Raw genomic sequence first — 21,750 nt, forward strand, 5'->3', positions numbered from 1 at the left:
TCTGTTCATTATTATTATTATTATTATTATCATCATTATTGTTATTATCGTCACTATATTTACTTATTCTCAAACAACTTTATTATATTTCAAGTGTATAAAATTTCTAGCAAAAAAAAAAAAAAATTAATTCTTTAATTAAACTATTTCGATTCCATGTTATTTTGTTTTGTCTCTGAGCATGAGGTTTTTTGACGTTTTAAATTCGGCATGGGCTTTGAAATGTCTATTGAATTATTGTCTGATGTCATAGACAGAGTTTGAGAATTGTTGTAGAATTGTGGTTGTCTTTGAAAATGTTAAGGCATTATTTTAGATAGCTTTTTGTTGGTGCTCACCATTGAGAACGTGAACAGTAATCGACTTGGGTTGAGCATTGCTTGGATTGCAAGTATATTGTCCCGAGTCTGAAGGCTTGGCATGTTGGACCAGCAAAAAACTTGTCGTACTGTCGCCCTTTTCCGTTACTACTGAAACGCCACCTCTGCTGGAATCGTAACTAATTATCTGTAATTAGAGAATTATAGTTATCATTATTAGTAGGTTAGTAGTTTCATTGTATTTAGTAGATTCCTTATAGAAATCTGGCTATTGCATTTGTCTTCATGACGGAATTTTCAAATTTTGTCATAACCTGACAATTCGTCGAGTAGGTTCCAAAAATACTATTAGTCAAAAAATTCACACACGTGTGTATGCGCATTGAGGTTAGAGTATGACAGTAGAATTTTTTTCAAAAATTTCCTTCTCTTCAAAAATCTTTTTTTAGGTTTTCGATATCGCTTATAGTTATTGAGTTATTAACAAAAATCGAAAATTCTATATTTTGTTTATGTTTTTTGTTAATAAAAAATTTTAATTTTAATGAATAAAAGAATAAAAAAACACATCTTGCTCTAAATTTGACTCTGCATCGAATGAGCTATCACTCATATTTTTGCTACAAATCTTAATATTTTTTCCAGCGAATTCACACAGGATTTTTACAAAAATCTTTGATACTATGTAACATAGTAATGATTATAATTTTAGCATAGGAATCAGAATTATTCTTTTCTCTCTGTGTATATTTAATAATAGAAGTAAAAATTCTTAACTAATTACTTATATGAATTATATAACTTATTATAAATTCCTAATATGAAGGGTACGTACAACAAGCTTTTAGCTCAAAGGCTTTCATGTAATATTCAAGTTTTCATCAATTAGAATAAATTAACAAAAATTTTAACGGAAATGTAAATTTAAGTTTTAAAGATATTTAGTAAAATTTTAAATTGTCACAAAGTAAATAAAAAGAGTGAACATGGGACGAAAAAAAATAATTTAATGACTGTGTGTCGAAGTAAAAATACAAAGGATGAGTTTGTGTAAACATTTTTTTGAATTAATAATGGATACATTGGATTGTCTGGGATGAAAGAGGTGCTTGAAAAGTCTCACGTCTCATTTCTCCTGAGGATGATGTAGGCATTCGAATAAGAAGGACTAGTACCAGAAAACGAACAAGAATAAGAAAATGTAAGAATGGGAATAAAAAAATAAATATATCTCGCTTGAATCCCGGAAGACGAGAGGCGTCTGAAGAACGTTTTGCTAAGCATCAACGTTTCATGTTTCTCGTCGACATGCGCATGTTGTACTTTACTATCTCAATGTATGTTTGTCCTGTGCTTTAACTTTACTTCTCAACTAAAGCGCAGCATTCATTTCGACAGGCCATACTTTCTGCGACGGAGACAAATGTTGAGAAAATAATTTTTTAAAAATATTTATTCGTCTTCAATAAATAAATTCCACTTACTTTTTAATGTATTTGCTACCTTTATATTTTTATCTTTACTTGTCAATCCATATTTAACTAGATATAGAAATCAGTTGCCTCGAAGCGGGCGAGGTTTTACTATCTTTTGTAAATGTCTTCATGAATAATTTTAAATTTATTTTCTTTTCTACTAAATCTACTTTAGCTTCATTTGCTTTTGTATTTTAATGTTTTTTTATTATTATTATACATAATCGATCTTTCATTTGTGTAAAATACTAAGCGAAAAATGGATTTTCTTAAATCGGTTTGCTAAATAATTTACTTTGCACTCACATTAACACCCGGAAAAATTTCAACATTACTGTTATTTTAACACCATTTTCGGGGTTAGATTTAACACCTGGTTAGCGTGAACACACCTTTTGTTTACAATGTATGTCAATATTAAGTTATATATAAAATGTAGCTGAACTCCATAATTTATTAAAACATTTCTGTGAATTTTCTCCACGAAAATAAATGTCAAAGTAATAATAAATTGACTTCAAAAGAAAACCAATAAATCATAATAATATATCGATTAATGTAATAAAATATGATTCACTTTTACGTGGTTTATTTTCTATTTTATCAATATTAATTATCGAGTTTTTGTTAGTTGTTTATTCAGAAAGTAAAGAAACAGTAGAGAAAAAAAACGAAGTAAATAATTGAATAAAAAATGATTGTGATATTTGATATTGGAGGTTTCATTTACTTTCAGTTAAAATAAAACGATGAAAAAAACAGACTCACTAATTAGAATATCGAGACCATTTGATATATTTGAGCTTCAAGCACGAAAAATTAATCTACTATAAATGACTAGATGAAACAATGATATAATTGAAGTGTGAAATAGCTGTCAGCTTTATTTATTAATTTAGAAATTTTTTTATAACAAATGTGGACAAATTTATACAGTTGTTGGTTAGAGGGCAGTGATAAAAGAGAGAATAAAAGAGGTGGCTTCGGATGTACAGAGTAAATTAAGGGGGTATTTATACTTAATTTCTCTGCCTTACTTTGAAGAAAATTTGTGCTAGTTTGATTAGGAAGAATGGTTATTAGGGTGTTGCGTAATTATATGGAGGCAGAATTTCAAACTAAATGAATTTAAACTTGTTTAAAGTTTAATTGCTCTACTTTTATTTTATTTTAATTAAAAACAAAAATACCTTTGTTCCAACTCTTCTTCATGGATTTTTTTTTTTTTTTAGTTTAATCTATCGAATTAATCATTACTCAATATATCGATTAACGTTTATTGTAACAATTATCACGAGAGACATTTTAGTTCTTAGAGAAAATTGGCTTTAAAGGCCAAAATGCCGCATTATTGATTCAAAAATGGATTTTTCGGGGAGTCCATCATACCCTATTTTGTATCGCTCAGAAATTTGGTAAATATATCACTCGTAAAAATATCAAAATGACAGAACAAATTTTTTTCTTTTTTGAAAAATTTTTGAGTCTGCTTTAGAAATTCAAAATAAAAAAATAAAAGTTATTTTGTCTTCAAAATTTTGAAATTGAAGTTTTCAGAAATTCTTACATATTTTTAATGACAGGATTTATTTTTGGTCAAAATTGAAAAAAATTTGAGATTAATTTGAAAAAAATTTTGATTTACAGAAGAAATAATTTTTTTTCTCTTAAATATATGAATCGAATATATAAGCCAGTAGCAAAGTCATTGATCTTGAAATCCAATCAGCTTTATAGCCCAATAAAATATTTTAATCACTGCAAGATAAATCTAAATGTTTGGTTTGTTTGGGAAATATAAATATCAAGACTTGAGAAGATGACAAAATTTTATCACTTTCTTTGAATAATTCATAGCTTCCTTATTTCGCTGGTCAGAAATAGTGTTAGTTGTTTTTCCAACAAGTTCTTTGAGTACCGTAACAATGATTTTGATCAAACAGTCAGTATTTGAGACTACGAAAATATTTCCGATCAGTTTTTTTTTTTCTTAGAGTTGCTAATGTCAAAAAAATGTAACAAAAATATTGTTAGTGTGTTCGTAATAGAACACTTATAGAACCGCTCGGATATCCGTTTTTCATTTTCGATAAAAGTTTAATGTCTTTTAAAATACTTAACCGATTATCATAAAATTTGGCAGAGAAATAAAATGAATTTTTTAAAATCTTAAGGAAATCCGATTTCTGGTGGATAATGTGACGTTTCATCTTTCAATTTTAAAATAGTTTATAGGGAAGTAAAAAAATTTGAAAACTTCGTTTTTTAATGTAGAATTTTACTGGTGATTCTATGATGTATATATACATATATACATATTCATATGATATATTAACTTAGAAAAGTATTGAACATAAAATTTAATATTTATTACAATTTTTGGTAATGAGTCAACTGAAAAAGTTTAAGATAAATTGAGGCAGTTTATGCCATTAAATTTGATCAAGTAATTGGACATTATAAAATAAAAAAAACTTTTTATTAGTCAAATTTGGGTAGTATAAATAAATTTATTCATTGCGGAAACTATTTGATATAGATGGTGAAAGAAATAGCACAGCAGAATATGTATATATATTTTATTCTTCTATTGAATAAGATGGGTATAGAGTATAGAGTCAGTGAAACTGCAGCTGGGTGGAATAACATCGTCTGGCCGGAACGAATTGCCGTTGCCGTTGCCGTTACCGTTGGGAATCAATGAAACGCGCGATTATTCAACTCGACGGAATTCGCTGTTCGGCAATTTGGCAGTGCAGTGTGTGCTGTGAGATTGTGACCTTCTCTGTAGATTTTTGGCCGAGACCCAACCCCACTCACTCACTCTTTTGCGATATCCTGCACTCTTAAGCTTTCGAACCAAAAGCAAGAAGTGTGCAATAGTTAGCTGTTAGATAGAGAATGCAATGCACGTCATTTTTACAGATTTCTTAATTTTTCTTTCTTTTATACAACTTGGCTTCAAATTCTTACTTTTAATTGGCCTCTTAATCACTTAGTGTCATTCTACTTTTAATGAAAGATATTCCATCAATACTGTGCTAACTAATAAGAGTACTTGTAATAATATAACTCAAGGAGTTTGAAATCAAATTAAGTCATTTAAGAAGATATATTACTTTGCAGTTTCACTACTTAAGGATTTAACTACTTGACCTTTTCTACTGCTTTTACTTCACCTTCGTTAGAATATTTTATTGATTAATTTTTTGCAATTTTTTTTAAATTTTATCAAAATTTCAATTTCACTATCTACAATATGGCAATTGAACAGTACGGTTTTATTTTTGACTAAAAAATTTAAAAAAATGTTGGAAAATCCCCAAGTGTACACTTCAATCGTTCATTTCATTTTTAATCATTACTTTTATTTTATAACTTTGATCTATTTTTTTCTATTCAAACTTATTTTAAATATCCCGCCTTTTTGTCATAGATGTCGCCCTTCTTTCTAATCCTATTGTATCGGACTAGTGCTGCTGCCAGACGTTGACGGAGAAAAATGAAAAGATAACCGTGAAAATAAAAATGGCAGCTAAATTTTTTATGTTATCGGTTTTAAGTTTTTAATTGATTATAAATAAAACAAACAGGATTTGAATAGTGAGTTTTAATAGGGTTCTTGAAATAGAAAATTCAAAGCTGCTAAAAAAATAATTAGGCTGATTAATTATGTGTATTGAGGTTTATTATGTTGACAAACTTTCATACGAGACAACTTACAGAACCGATTTCTTGGATAAAAAAAATATATATTTTAACTCATCGAAATTAGTCATTAATTTTAGGTGGAAACTATTCCTTAATAAATTGTCCTTATAATGGTATAAAATTAAACCCATCTTGATGAAGTTAAAAATCGAGTAGAAATGATTTAGCGCTTGAAGTGTGCAATTGATATTTAAATTTTTTTTAAGCCAATAAGTCAATAATTCAATAAAAAATTTCATATAAATTTACAGCAATTAATAAATACATATTAATATGATACAATATACATGCATAAATAGTCTCATTGGAATTGATATAAATTAAATTCTGTAATAATATCAATATTTAAATTAATATGTTTAATTTCAAATAATAATATACAAATATTAAATATATTAGTTATTGCTAGGGCATATTTATTATTTGTTTTTTTTTTTAATTTGTAGTTGACTATTTACTACGGATAATAATAATAATAATAATAATAATAATAATAATAATAATAATAATAATAATAATAATAATAATAATAATAATAATAATAATAATAATAATAATAATAATAATAATAATAATAATTTTATTATTTTTGAAATGACTGAAATATTACTGAATAATTAATTAGCAATTAGTGTATATTTAAGCTGAGGTAATGTAAGGTAAGAAAAGGCTTTCTAATGTAAACTCAAAGTGTAGTGTGAAAGACGATCAAGTATCTCATAAGCTTCTGGTCAATCTTAATGTACTTAATGTACGTAATGGATCCTGCGGAGTTGAGTCAAGTGGTGTAGAGTAGAGTAAAGTTGATTCTAGTCAAGTAATATTATCAGTATACTTTATCATCTCTTCTTAAGTACACACATTAATATACTCTAAATATTAAGCATCAATTTACGTATTGAATTAATCTCAACAGCTAAATTCTGTATGTTGAAGTAGATTTTTTAATAATTATTTTTAATTAAAAATAAATATCGAAAAGTTAAATCAATAATTAAAATTATGAATAGAAAATTGGAGAGTAGAGTTACGAAATACTTGAACAAGCTATAAGTCTTTGGATTAGGTCAAGTGGAAAACGGTATAGTTGTTGTTTACCATAATATTATTGTTGTAAAATAATGCAATACGATTGAATGTAATGACGAGAAGTTTCGAGAAATATAAGGTTGTGAATGTTGACTTGTTAAGAATGAGTGAAGTTTGTGGACAGCCGCAGTGTAGCACTTGAAAATAGCTAATTGAATTCCTAGTGCAATTGGTCGCTACGCGGTTTATGCGATCGAAGATATTGTCGAAGCAGCTTCGTTGTTTGGCCCAGTTTAACCATCAACTAGGGGAACAGACAACTACGATGAATTCTCGTTGGTTATCCCCTCGAGGCTCTTGAGAACATTCGAGCTATAGAATCTTCTCTTGGATGGTTACAAATTACGACAGCGGACAGTGACAGTGTCCCAAAGTTAGTAATTCTAATTAGTAATGATAGATATATTACTACTAATTTATAATTCCAAATTTTTAATTATTATTATTATTATTATTATTATTATTATTATTATTATTATTATTATTATTATTATTATTATTATTTATTGATTTTTATTTATAGAAATATAGTATCGGATACGGAAATAAAATTATAGGAACTGCTTCCATAATTTATGGTGGTAGTTCCTATAATGGTATGGTGAAAAATTTTATAAAATTATGGGAACCCTTCTTATAATTTTCTTTCCATGGATATTATTAACACTAGAAATCTAAATGAATAATAGGAAGGTGGTTATAGGGATCGAGGGTTTCTAATAACAAAACAAATTTATTAAGTAAAAACGATATGTCCAAACGTCCTCCCACTTAACCCTTAACGGTCACATGGGGTGAGTAGTCAACCCAGACTTAAAAAAAGTAGAATTAGAGGTTTAAACCTTTCAAACAAATGGGTCAAAAAACTGTCAAGAAAAGGCAGTTACCCCATGTGGCTGTTATGGGTTAAAAGGTTCACTCTCATCTTTCTTTAATCAATTGGGCCTTGCAGTCCCTGGGTACATCTCTTTCTTCTACTCACACCATTTTACACGGGTACAATTTTTTCTTTTTTTCTGTTTCCTTTACGTAAATATACACGACGTTTATCTTACTATTTATACATTTGGTAATCCTTACTATTCTAGCACTCAAATCTATCGTTTGCAAACTTTGTAACAGACCTGTCCAAATTTTAAATTTATGCTCTGCTTTCACCCACTTCATTTTCACCCGGAAATTTAAATATTGGTGTTTCATTGTAACTAAGGAGTGTATGTTTACAATTACACAAGTACATGACACACTTAAAGACCTTTCTGTTTCTTCATGGTTAAATACTTAACACCATGGAAAATTTCACACCCTCAATTATCACTCAGCTCACCTTGTGTCTACCTTAGGAACCATTTTCACACGAAAAATTAGTTATTATTTTTTTTAATAATAATGGAGCTACGGTAAAAAAAAATTTTGGTATGACTATTTTGCCCTCCGTAATTTAAATCGATAAATAAATTTTTTGCTACAATGGTTTTTAGTAAAAAAATTCTTTACATCGGCTACGACATAACTAAATACTTAACCCGACGTATAATTTTATTATTATTTTTTTTTTTTTGTGATAAACACGAGATTAGTTGAAACGATTATCGCATAGTATGCTAGCGTGAGCATTTCTTTACTATATGGTATTTATCAGGTTATAAGTATCGCTGAACTGCGGAATTAATAATTGTATAATAGCATCAATCTATGTGAAATCATGTTCTAAAAATATAATCATTATAATAAGCCGAGGGGGAAGAAAAAAAATTAGTAAATTTATATCGTGTGTCTGTATAGTTTTTTTTTAAATTATTTTTTTTTTCCAATTATAATTGCAGGTTGTACATAGTAATTAATCAAATAATGTCTCAGCTAGTTACTGTTCTACCTCGGTAACTTTATATTACTTTTTTTTTTTATTTTTTTTTTTCGTACTATTTTATTTTATTTTATTTTACTCCTTTTTTTTTCTTTTCAAGATTTATGTCGTGACTAATAGCTATTAGTAATTTTAGCTTTGTAAAAAACTCGATTGTTCCTTTCTATGGGTTAATTACCTTTTGATTAAGTATTCACTGGTGAAAATTTAAAAATAACAACAAAAAATAAAGATTACAAAACATTATTTTCTACGTAATTAACAATAAGAAGTTAGAAATAAAAAAAAATTACTATGACTTCAAACAATATTTTTTTTAAGTCCAGAAAAAAATTCAATGGAACCATTTTTCAGCAAAAATGCACTGACATTTTTCTTTATCGGTTAAAAATTTATAAAAAAATATGCAACCGCCGAAAATAAATTTTTAATTTGCAGATTTTTCAAATACTCTAGACCATAAAGGTATCTCAGTACTCATGTAAGTGCTAAATTACCATGCGCATGAAAATTTTTTCTCTGGGTGTAAGAAAATTATTACACCAGATGTCACAACATTTTTTTCTAATTTACGCTTAAATATGAAAAATATGTCATGGTATATGCGTTGAAATATTTACCACTCAAAAGACCTTAGCAGGGGTTTAAATTTTTAACCGATAGCTGAAAAAGATGTATGGGTGCATTCACTGAAAAATTTATTCATTTGAATTTTTCCTCCACCTTAAAATATTGAAAATATTGTTGTAAGTCACATGAGTTATTTTCTTTTATCTTGCTGTTAAACATGTCGAAGATATTTTTGTTCAAAAATATTGTTTGTAACGTCTTTTTGAATTATAAAGAGGCCCTATATTTAGCAGCCGAAATCGAAGTAGATTTCTTATTATTCAATTTATTTTGCTGCATGACAATTTGCAAAAATATTATCTTTTATATATTTCCTTTTTTTTGCATACTGTTTGAGCCAAAAAATATGTGTGCCAAGTTTCATTCAAATCGATTAAGAATTATTGACATTATCGCGACCACAAGGCTCAATATTCATAATTAACTATATAGTTGATTTTGAACATCATAATGAATGAACGACACATATTTTTAGATAAAGTCATTGTAGTGTAATTTGAAGTTTATTTTATTAGCTACAAGATGAAATCAATGAAATTAACCTACATTGCATCATTCAAGATTTATTGACAATTAAAGTCGTAAAAAATTTTCAGTCATTAATCTGTTTGGAAAAATTGTCGAAATGGTCAGGGTAAATAATGAAAGTTAAAGCTAATTTAACGAGATTTTAGATAAATTTACCAAGTTAAGTTATCAGTTTTTTTTCAAAAGTTATTTAAAGAGAAATTGACTAAAGATGATTTTTTTTTTTAATTTTAAAAACTTTAAACACCCACAATTTTTGAATTAGTCAACCGATTTGGCTCATCTACGAACTTGATCTAGAGTTTCACCCAAAAAAAAGTATGTTAAGTTTCATTCAAATCTGTTTGGAATTGTAGGCGCTATCTTATCCACAATCCGGGTTATCCCACATATATTTATATATAAATTTTTTAACTAATAGTGTTTTTAGAATCTACTCGACGACTTATGGTAGGTTGTGACAAAATTATTTGATTTCACCATGAGGACAAATGCAATAGCTGGATTTTTATAAGAAATTTACTGAAAAATATATATACTATTTTTTATCTCTAATTGTTTTTGAAGTGTTCCATTACGGGACACTAATATGAAAACCAGAAACTCATATTTTGTAAATGACATAGGAAAATTGAAGTTATATATTTTTGGTAACAGTATAGAATATATATGAAATTGATATTAAAAAGTCTATTTATACTTTGTTATCCTGAGGATATGTTGGGCATATATATATATTAGTAAATATTTGTTTACTCACAGCATCATTGTGATTCCAAAATATGTATGCCGGTGGCTCCGGGCTATTCAGTACGATACACGTGAGGTTGATGGTACTTCCATGATCAATGTAGAGATCCGGTCCACCTAAAATTTCAGTTGTTGGTTCTGTAACAATGAATTATAAACAAATGTACATTAAATATTTGTTATTTGTTGGAATAATATATTTCTCGTTATAATATCTATACATTGAATTAATTTTGAATTCAAATCTATGCAATGTCTCATTTAAATCAATTTGCCATATAGAAGCACCATTTCATTGTAATTGAGATAAATACTATATTAAATATATATTTTAATAAGAAATTTAAAAAATTTCAATCTCTTCTGAAAAAGTATATCAATCGGAGGATTTAAAATCAATATATTTTCATAAAAAAAAATTATGTACACATATAAGTATGACAATATGAAAAAAAATGTATGCTATTATTAATATTGAAAGATCAATCTCGAGAGGTCAGAAAGAGGTATCAATATATATTGATAAATCTATATTAACTTTTTCAAATAAGCTAGAAGAGTAACCTCGATTGTTAATAAGCATATGCATAAAAAAGTATTAAAAATTTTTTTTTAGTAAAATTTTTTATTCCAATATTTGATTTACATGAAATTTTTTTTTATTGATGAAAAATATATTTATTTTAATATAGAAAATAAAATACCACGGAAACGATTTAATAAATTTATAAATTTATGTTAAAAATAAAATAAATTTGAAGACTTTTTAATTAAAATTTATAAATAAAATCGTGAAATGGAATTAAATTTCATAGAAGAAAAATAAAATTAATTAAAGTTATGTTTGCTATAAAAGTTAATCACAGTTGAAGATAAAATGAAATATTCAATATAGTGATTGAGATATATCAACATTTACTTCTTGTACATAAAGCTTTAATAATTTATACTATTTGGTTTTCTACATATATGCTGTATGGCTTTCAATGGTGTTCATACACTTTGTAGAGTGTGGTTCAGTCGCGGATGCGCAATTTGCTGTGACCTGAACCACATCTTACTTACCAACACTTTGCCATCTGCTCGACACACGTATTGGTATCATATTTTATACAAGACTTTAATTCACATAAAATATATATTATAAAAGTATAAATTATATATACACTTTTTTTTTCACTTTATATTCGAATATATTATACGTTGATTTATTCAAATAAAAGCTGCCATCCGGTATCTCTGGAAATAGAAACTTTCTTGAATTGAAAGAAAAAAATATTTTAAAATAGAATTTAAAATGAAAATGAAAGCTCGTATCTTAGGATTTGATATAGGGTTCATGCCAAGTTTTAATACTTAAAGATGAAAATCTTTAAAACAAGCAAAAGTTATTGTAAATGAATTAAAGATTTCTTTAACAAATTTTGACACGGACGTTAATTTATAAACGTTTTTTTATAAATATAGACAACTTCGTAGCTCGTAACATATCAATTACTAATGCTTGTGACAGTTTCTGTATACTTAGAAAAATGTTATTTTCAAAATTTGTAATCCTTAAAACCCTCAATTCATCGGATCTGAAAAAAGTTTTTTCAAAATATCTTCATTAATACACATTTTTTAGAAAAAATGAACATGACCTTTTTTGTCAAGAATTTAATTTCCTACAAAATTGTTCCCATCGTTTTTTCCTTTAATCTGCATATATCATGAGATATTTGAAAAAAAAGCGATTGTATCGAAAAATGAACTTTGATCGTCTTTCGGCACGTGTTCTTTTTACTTAAAACGAAAAAACTAAATTCCCCGCGTATTTTTTTATTAAAAAGAAGCTTTTTATAGGGTGTCGGAGAAAATTTAATTTTTAGAGACCACCCTAATATATATATATATATATAAAGTGTAGATTTGTCATATTTTTCATGATATCTTTCGCGATATTTATTCTCCGTAGTGTAATTTTTAACCAATCAAAGACGTGCTTTCTTACCGTGAGTTGCAAAAAAGCATTTATCATATTTTTTCGTAGGTCATACATTATTTTATCAGAATTATTCAAATATCTGAAGCAGGTACTTGAAGGCAATTTAAATTTTTAGATTCCGACAAAAATTAAAGTAAATAATAATAATAATGAATTTATATAAAAATTAAGTAGGTCATGAAAAATATGAGGGTTTTATAATAAATTTGAAAATATAAACAGAGAAATAAAAAATAAGTTTTTCTGAAACTGTACGTCTCTTAAATGTAAGTCACGATGCTCTCGATGGTTTAAAAAGTATATACAACATCATAAAAAAATAAATAAATAAGCAGAGAGAAAAAATAAAATAAAAAGTTAGTGTGTCTTGAACGGAAACTTGGCTGAGACAGCGAAGCGGCTTTTCAACAACCTTTCATTTTTTCAACTCATCTTTTCGTCTCTTTTCTATATTTTTTTTACTTCGTTTCTTCTTTTTTTCCACTAAACTCGTCTTCACTTCTGTCGACAGAGTCCAAGAACAAATAGACGAATGAAAAGCCGTTCGTTTGTATTCCACACGAGTTTCCAATCGATATGTGCAAACGAGTGTACCAACAGCGATTTAGACTATTGAACTACTAGATTATAACATTGTGGGAAAACTTGACGACTTACGTAAAAGTTTTTTTTTATAAGTTTGTGGGTAAAAAAAAAACTCTATTACAGTAAATTGATACAATCAAGAAAGTAATATTTATGGCCCATAAATAAATTAGTATCTTATATTTTTTTTTTTTTTTTTAATTAGAGTGAAAATACAAGAAAAATATATATTACCCGTATGTGGATTTGAATAGGTTTATTCAGTAAGGCTTTTAATTGGAATACTTCCCAGTCCCATGAAAAAAAATTTAATTTTTGGAGAAAAAAAAAAATTACCCATTGGAAAAAATATTTTAATAGTTATTGAAGATAAAATTTATCATAAATAAAACATGGGTATTAATATAAATTAATATTGACGTTAAAATTTGTTTTTGATGCCAACAGACTTTAAATGATTTTTTATTTTTATATTTGGTCAGTAAATATTGATAGTTTGAATTATTACTTCTGTATTGACAATCAAGAATATCAATCAATATTTATATAGTCGACGTTCTAAAAAGTTAACTGACTAAATAAAGAATAAAAAACACAAATTATAATTGATAAAAACGATGAAAAAATAAAAAAATTGTTTTTATTAAAATAAAAACTTAACTTTTTAAACAAATTTAAAGTTTTTATATTGTGATTTATTAAATATGAAACTTGGTACGTCAGAATGAAGTTTTTGTGATTTATGATGCAATGATAATTTAATTTTTTGAACAGTTACTAAGAATGCAAGCAAGACATTTTATCAATGACAATTCTTAGTATGCTTATTTTCAAGAGAAATTTACTTTTGAACTAATATTCTTTTTTTTATTAGCGATCTCCCCTCTTTGGTGGGCGATAAGGAAAATTTTCGCGCTTTAATTATTCGTATTCAAATCATATTTCAAAAAGCTGAACAAATTTTGAAAAAGGTATCTATTTTTTAGTCAATTTTTCGATATTCTCATTCATATAATGACAGCATACAACTTTGATTTTCTCTAGTAGGAAAAACTCAAAAAAGTCGCGAGAAAATTTTTTTTTTTGACATATGACCACACGTCAGATGAGGAAGGATGTCTCTGTCTATGTATTTTTTTGAAAAGTGGCTCGTAAATTTTTTTCTGTTGTGAATAACTCCATACAATAGGAACGTTTTTTGTCCATTATGATGACCTCTAGCTGAAAAAACACCAAAAAGTTCCAAAACAAATTTTTTTTTTCAACTAGCGGCTCGAGGCAAATGATCCTACTAGAGGGTATTCTAATTTTGTAGGTTTGCTGAAAAATATGCTAGTAAATTTTATTACCATTAAGTCTTTTAGTTTGCTGAAAAATTTATGGTCAAGCTAATTTTCTGACCTTTTTTTTTTTTTTTTTTTTTTTTTTTTTTTTTTTTTTTTTTAGGGAGTTCATTGCAAAAAAAATCTCCACATTCATTAACATAGATTGATTTTCTATAAAAGTAAATATAAAAAAAATGGGTCTCTGTTTTTTCCTCTTTTTAAATGCAACCAAAGCACTAGCCGAAAATGCGCGGTAGCAAAATTTTAAAATAAAAGGAGACATGAGATCTCATGTGTATTGACGGAGTTTCTAATGCAATAATTTGTAACAATCTTAGACGATCAATTTGGCCTTTAATGAGACTCGATAGAAACATAGCACAGGCACATTGTTGTTGATTCTCCAGAGACACTACATTACTATCACCCAGTGTCCGATATTCTCAGTTGCATTATCTGACTTTGATTCATAAAGTTTCCAGCAAACTTGCTAGATAATTTTATTGAACTTGTGATCGTTTATGGTATCAACAAAGTTTTTTTTATGTGCGCGAATGTTGATGTCACATCTTTGGTATTTAATTATGTTTATGTTAACGTACGGCAATTAAATCAACAACACCTAGGTTTAAATTCTAATTTGATGTTTTTATAAGAATGTCAAAGAATTCAAGAGACAATAGATGTGCCAATTTCATGGCGTTTCGTCCCACTTTCTATTAAATCGAAATGAAATTCTCCGTGAACAAACTGAACTAAAATGAACTTTTTTCGATTAAAAACCTCGAGTCAAACAGATTTAACATTTGTAATTAAAAAAAAAGTGCAATCACGCATTTTATCAAACATACACTATCTCTTAAGGGTATACGGTCCTATTTGTTTGTTGACATAAAGCAACGATTGTAAACGGAAAACAGGCTTTTCATTGCGCGGAAATCAATATCAATTGAACGCCTAAAGATAGGTACAAGCCAGTGTGCAAGGTGCGTTATTTGGGTCGAATGTCAATACGGGTAAGCTGGTTCGTCGTGTGAATAAGCCCTGTGGGCTATGCCCAAATAGAGCACACCTCGACTCTACTGTTACCCGATCTACCCTACATACATTCAAACCACAAAGACCATTCTCATATCGAATTCTCTCTCGCTTGCTTGCTCACTCGCTCATTTCACTGACTAACTGTCTTGTTCTATATCCATTTGGTTGTTGAGAATAGGTTTAGAATGGAACTTGGAGACTCGAGACTGACAGCATCAGCCCAGGAAGCCAATACCCCAGATCCCAGTAAGCCAACCAACGTTGATGATCCTATTGTTGACACCCATGAGTGTTTTTATTATTGTTATTATTATTTTCATCCTCAATTATTGTTCAATAAGTGACTTTTATATGTGCTCAATTTTTCTTTAAGATCCAAATTTTTGTTTTTAAATTTTTAGTCAATTTTTCGGTCAGAGTCCGTGATTTCGGACCATCAATAATTTTTTGTCACAAATTTGGTCGATAATTTTTGGTCACAACTTGACGTTTAGTCGATTCAAATTATACTCGATGTATTTGTTAAAAAAAACATTGATTAAGTATTAAATGTTAAAAAAAATGAGTTTGATAAAAATAAAAAAGTGGAGTGCATTTATTAAGAATATAATATATATATAAGACCTAGGCAATTTAGTAGGTATAGAATTCATTAAAAACTAAGAGCGTTAAGTTATGGTGTATGACCCAGAAGGGTTATATTGGTGGCAATGAACCACATGTTAGGTTCACCGTGTTAGTGCTTAACCGTTCCACTACTTGGTAATATCAAGCATAGTATAGCAAAGGTATAGAGGAGATGAGTATACGAGTTAATGCTCCGTATTCCCTTAGCTAAAAGCCCTTTACTCTTCTCGGCTCTTCTCTTCTCTTCTCTTCTCTACTTTTAGTGGGTACGGATCGTATAGTTATACTACTCGTTTTCTTTTCTAAAAGGTCATATGACCCAAGTTTACCGTGAATTCACGAGCCCTATGTGATATTTTCTCATTCTTAATATCTTCTCTTACTTCCACTCTATCTCACTTCCTCTTATGTTAAAATATCTTCACTTGAACTTGATGATCGAGATCTCCACTCATTTGAACATTTCATTTCCTATTCCAACTTTCGTCATTCAAAAATACTTATTTTACAAAACAATGTCCAATGAAAATATTTCGTCAAATAAAATTTAACTAGATGTCTTCACGCACATACACTTTTATTAGTTTATATTCACATATGGGCATCTTATATATAAATATTGTTCGAGAATTTGTGGAATTTTTCTCTGCAGGTTTTCATATTATTTTATATAACGCTTTACGATAATGGACCAAAGTGCCCGGCAACACTTATCGGTTGTACTACACAAGTAACAAAATAACTCGTGTGCACTAAAACAATAGAGAAAAAAACAGTATTTTGTATTTTTTTGTAGCAAGTGCCGGGAGCACTTTGATACAAGTGGAAATTGGTGTGTTCATACGTGACTCTGTCATATTCAATTGACAACTATGAAAAAATGTTCATTTATTTCATTGGTACGATTTTACAAGCTACACGTTAGTTACATTTTATTGCCAGTAAAATTACTTAATAAATATCATTTTATATATTTAGGTATGAAGGCATTACTTATAAGTAAAATATTAATTAAGTAAAGTATTAATTTAGTGAACAATATTAATGGTTGGAAATAATAAATAGACCGAGAGAAGGGATGACATTGGAATAAACGCTCATGATAAGATAACGTTCACCAATCAAATGGCTAATAAAACAAGAAAGGGGATACTTTAGTAAAACGGTTTGTTTATTGAATTTTCCCACAGGAAGATTCCTAGTGAGAGAACATATATCAGGTCGAAAAAAAACTTTAATTTTACTTTTTTGACTTAAATGGATACTAAGTAGGTCAAGTTAGCTAAAAGCAAGTCAAAAATGGATGAAAATATACATTTGATTTTGACTTGTTTTTACTTAGTATCTATTTAGATTAAAAAGTCAAATTGAAGTTGTTTTTAAGTCCCCGTAATGAAAATCGAAAATATATCCTAAAAAAGTTGGGGTTATGTTACTGCATTAGCCGTCATGGCAACTGTTGCTATGGAGACTTGCCATGGCAACGGTTGCTATGGAGACTGTTGCCATGACAACGGTTACTATCGAGAATGTTGGCGTGGCAACGGTTGTAATGGTTGGTCACGTTAGCAGCTAATAGGAACAATAAACATCCATGATGAATATTTTTAATGTCCACTTTTTCATAAGGAAAATGTAGAAAATACTTATCAAAATATTACAAGAAGTAAAAAATAATGGGCACATGTTAGCGCGCAAAAGCCTTCTAGTTTTCAAAAAAAGGAAAGTTATTGGTGACAGTCCGTTTTTCTAAAATCGAGTTTTCATCAGATCCGCACGCGCACGTGTGTGTATGTGTGTGTGCAAACTAATTCTTGTCGTATGATATGATTGGAACGAATCAACCGATCGGAATGTACTTGGCGGTAATCGAAAAGGCTCATCAAAACTTAAATTTGATTTAATTTTCAAGTCAATCGGCCCAGTAGTTTACTTGGAAAATTTAAAAGAATGTAAAGACTACATTAAAAAAAAATAAAGATGTTATTAAAATAAATGATTTATTGAATATACAAAATAGAAGAAAATAAATCTTTTAGATTACTTATGATACAAGATTATGTTATGTTATTTATTTATTATAATGTAATAAATTGAAAGTACTATCTTTCAAACTAGGAATAAATCGGTGGTTCACAAGTTATGTAAGTTTTATGAATTGAGTTTTTAGAAAACAGAAAAGAAAATATAAATAAAAGTGCTAGAAAAGAATAAAAAGTTAGTTTTCATCTTAGTCGTTTTTATTTATATATATATATATATATATATATATATATATATATATATATATATATATAAATCCGTTAAGGTAGCTGTTGGAAATAAGAAACAGTAACTAGAGTCAAGAGTTTCGTGAGAGAGATGTAAGTTGGGTAAAATGGATAAGAATGACGATGACTACAAGACGCGGCAATGCGTAAAAGCTCAAGGGTGATGAAGATAGAAACCACGTCGGGTGTCTCGTACCAAGTGGAATTCATAAATGGTTGATAAAGCTCGACAAGCTGACTTCCTTATTCGCTTCCTTTATTCGTGGATGAGATCTTGCTTTTCTACTTTATTTTTCCTTTCTCATACTTTTTTCTACTTTTTATCTTTATGTACTCGTCTTTAGTTCATTCACTCACCCACTTTTTACATTTTACTCTCAAGTTTTCGCACAAGACACTTTCTTATCGGACAGGTTTCATCTTTTTAGTCATTGGGCATTTTTTGTATAGACGACGAATTTTGTTTTTTAGCTCTGATGCCAGTCAACGTTCATTGGCCCTTATATTTCATCTCATCAGTTTTTTAGTTGGCACATTTTTTTTAAACTATTGCAAACAATTATTGATCAAAATGCACCGAAAATAGAGATTTCAAGCTATAAAATGTTTTTTTAAAATCTTTATACGATTATTTTTCACAAAGTTACAGCCTTGCAAAAAACACCAAAAAAATTTCTAAAATTTTTCTGTTTCTTTAGTTTTTGGCATAAAAATACATTATGATTTTTTAAATTCCAATTAATCAAAAAATAAAATTTCAATTTTCATTTCCTGGCCAACATAGTCCGGTCTTGATGATATGATGTCATCATCGTATTTCAAATACGAATAATATCCCGTGTAAGCTGATTAAGCAAAATCCAATGATAATTGTAATTAATTCGATTAAGCAAACAGATCGCCTTAATTGGGATCTTGACTTAATAATCAAAGTATTACTAATTAAGTAGTTTGTGCAAACTATCTCATTATAACTCTTAATTCATAAGATACCATCAGCAATGGATTAAATGATCAATCGATTTAACAAAATATATATTTTTTTTAATAATTCACAGACAAGTAAAAGTTGACTTTGTGAAATCTATACTATGAAAAATTTCAAAGAATAATTAATTAATAAATAAATAAGTGAAATTTTCGTAATCATGTAAGTGAAAATTTTTCCTAAATTAAGCAAAACAAAAGATTATACTAAAAAAAAAAAAAATGGAATGATGATAAAAATCCGTTTTGTGAACCACGTGTTTAAAACTAATAAAAAATTTGCATATAACCAAGTACCTATGTATAATACGATGATAGATCCAACGTACAGTTGACAGAGCAATTGAAACGGGAAGCAGTGCACGAAGACCGAAGAATCTAGAGCACGAGTACACACATACACACACATACATTTGCACTCATACCGCATCTTAACGTGTCTCAAGAGACTCATCTCTGAAATTGGATTTCAGATCACTTTTTTTTTTTTTATTACCTTTTTTTCTCTATCGATTCGGTATCCATGTACTCTGCGATAATGAGAAATGGCGTTAGAGTATTTTTTTAAATTTATGATATTTATCTGGTAAAAATACAAGACATAAATCCTCTCTATTCGCCAGTTTATTTTAAAAAGGTATTTACACCAATTCAAGTTAATAAATATTAGTAAGAACATAATTAGAATAAAGTTTATCTCATAAATTTTAGTGTTATCACTGTCTGATAATTTCTTATGGAAAAATTTGATTCGGAATTTGGATTCTCATGATGCATGATAATAAATTTTTTTTATAATTTTGAAAAAAAGCCTGTTAAATATTTGAAATTTTAGTGTGTAGATGTTCAGTGGGAGACTTGAGAGTCGTAACAAAATAGGGGAAGTCGCTTGTAAAAAATATCCATTGGCTAAATTTTAGCATAGCTTATGAGTAGTTTCGTTATTTTTTTATTTTCACTGACATTAAATCAGAGATAAACATTAAAATATGTCGTGTTTCTTATGGAAACATCGGACGCAATGAACGGTGAATTGTGCAAGTACCATTATAAAACGCTAGTATAGTTAGAGCCGGGGCTTATCTACGTTAAGCACGCTATGGTCCCCAATGAGCTTTTTCAATTCATTTTATTTACAATCTCAAATGGATACAACTACTAATAAACGTAAATTGCGAGAATTCATTATATACATGGAACATTCAGAGCGTATACTGCTATTTTGTATATGTTTATATATGTTTTATATATATATGTATATATAGACGAGCAACTGTGATTACAAATTTAACGATACCTCAATTGTCCTTTATTTTTATTCGTTGAAATATTTTTTAAAAATATAACAGAGTTTTTTTTATCGTTATCATAAATCGGATGTTATCTTTGAATAATAATTATATTTCGTTAATGATGATATTAAAATTCAAATTTTCATCGTGAAATAATAATTAAATGTATATATATATATATATATATATTTTTTTTTTTTTCCAATGATTTTGTTATTTACGATAATTAATTTTGTTTAGAGCAGGATTTTTAATGCCCATGTTTTTTAATCTGAAAATTAAATTTGTAAACTATTTGTCTAGTTGGTTTCAAAATTGAATAAGGTCTGAGTCTGAGTCTTGATTAATCTAACGGTTGCCAGAATACTTACTCAAATTAGTAAATTAGATCAAGTGATGACGTAAAGCAAGAGGTATTTAAAGCTTTAACGAAAACAATTATTAATTTGTGCAGAATTTATGTAAAATCACATGTGACGTAAATCTTTAGATTACACGCTTTGGAAATTTGATCAAAGTTATATAAAAAATTGATATCTTATAATCAAATCATTCGATTTGAACTTTCGTGCTGCAATCGGACGAGTTTATCAGTATTAATATTTAAATTAATTTTGAAATTTATTTGGTCGAAAATCAAAATTTGTACTTTTTCGTATATCGTCAACTATTCAGTAACTGATCTCAAATTTTATTGAATCTAGACCTTGATATGATCTTTTGATCAAAAAAAATATTAGAAGCAGTAGATTTGTTCAGATGTGCAAAAAAATTTTTTTTACACATACGCACACTCTGACGTCTTTTTGAATAGAACGACTACATCCTTTAGCCCCCATAATACCGAAATATTTGATTAAATTTTAAGTGATTAAATCAGTAATCGACGATCCTTATTAAAAGAAGCGATTTAAAACGATTAGAAAAAAAAAATTCAAATACTTTTTAATGCTTTTGAATACTTTTGAATCGCTCTTCTTATGGGCATTTGACATTAAAAATCGTTTTAAATCGCTTCTTTTAATAAGGGGAGTAAAACAAAAAATTGATATAAGAAGAGTAACCATTTTTAAAACTGTTTATTTTTTTTGGTTGTTGAAAAAAAGAAGTTTCACTTAACAAATTTCAATTTAATACAGATTTTTCAGTTTGATTGAATTGTAAAGTTATTCGAAGCACTTTCCGTGATTTTCTTTACAAAAGGAAAAAAATTCTTGTCGTAACATTGTGTAAGAAAAAAGCAAAGATTCTTTGATGCAAATATAA

The 21,750-nt window shown here is 28.0% G+C and overlaps 1 protein-coding gene across 2 annotated transcripts in view; it reads right to left on the bottom strand.

Annotated features, from left to right (window-relative positions):
- LOC103575029 (kin of IRRE-like protein 3) overlaps window positions 1-21,750 on the bottom strand; it is a 239,046-nt gene that overhangs the window by 1,833 nt on the left and 215,463 nt on the right. For both annotated transcript variants that reach the window (XM_008554635.2, XM_008554636.2), the window contains exons 5-6: window positions 10,381-10,508; window positions 339-507 (exon numbers count right to left, since the gene is read on the bottom strand). In XM_008554635.2, coding sequence (XP_008552857.1) covers window positions 339-507; window positions 10,381-10,508 — 297 coding nt within the window. The remainder of the gene's footprint in view (window positions 1-338; window positions 508-10,380; window positions 10,509-21,750) is intronic.

Source organism: Microplitis demolitor, chromosome 1 (assembly GCF_026212275.2).
Source record: "Microplitis demolitor isolate Queensland-Clemson2020A chromosome 1, iyMicDemo2.1a, whole genome shotgun sequence".
Classification (NCBI taxonomy): Eukaryota; Metazoa; Arthropoda; class Insecta; order Hymenoptera; family Braconidae; genus Microplitis; species Microplitis demolitor.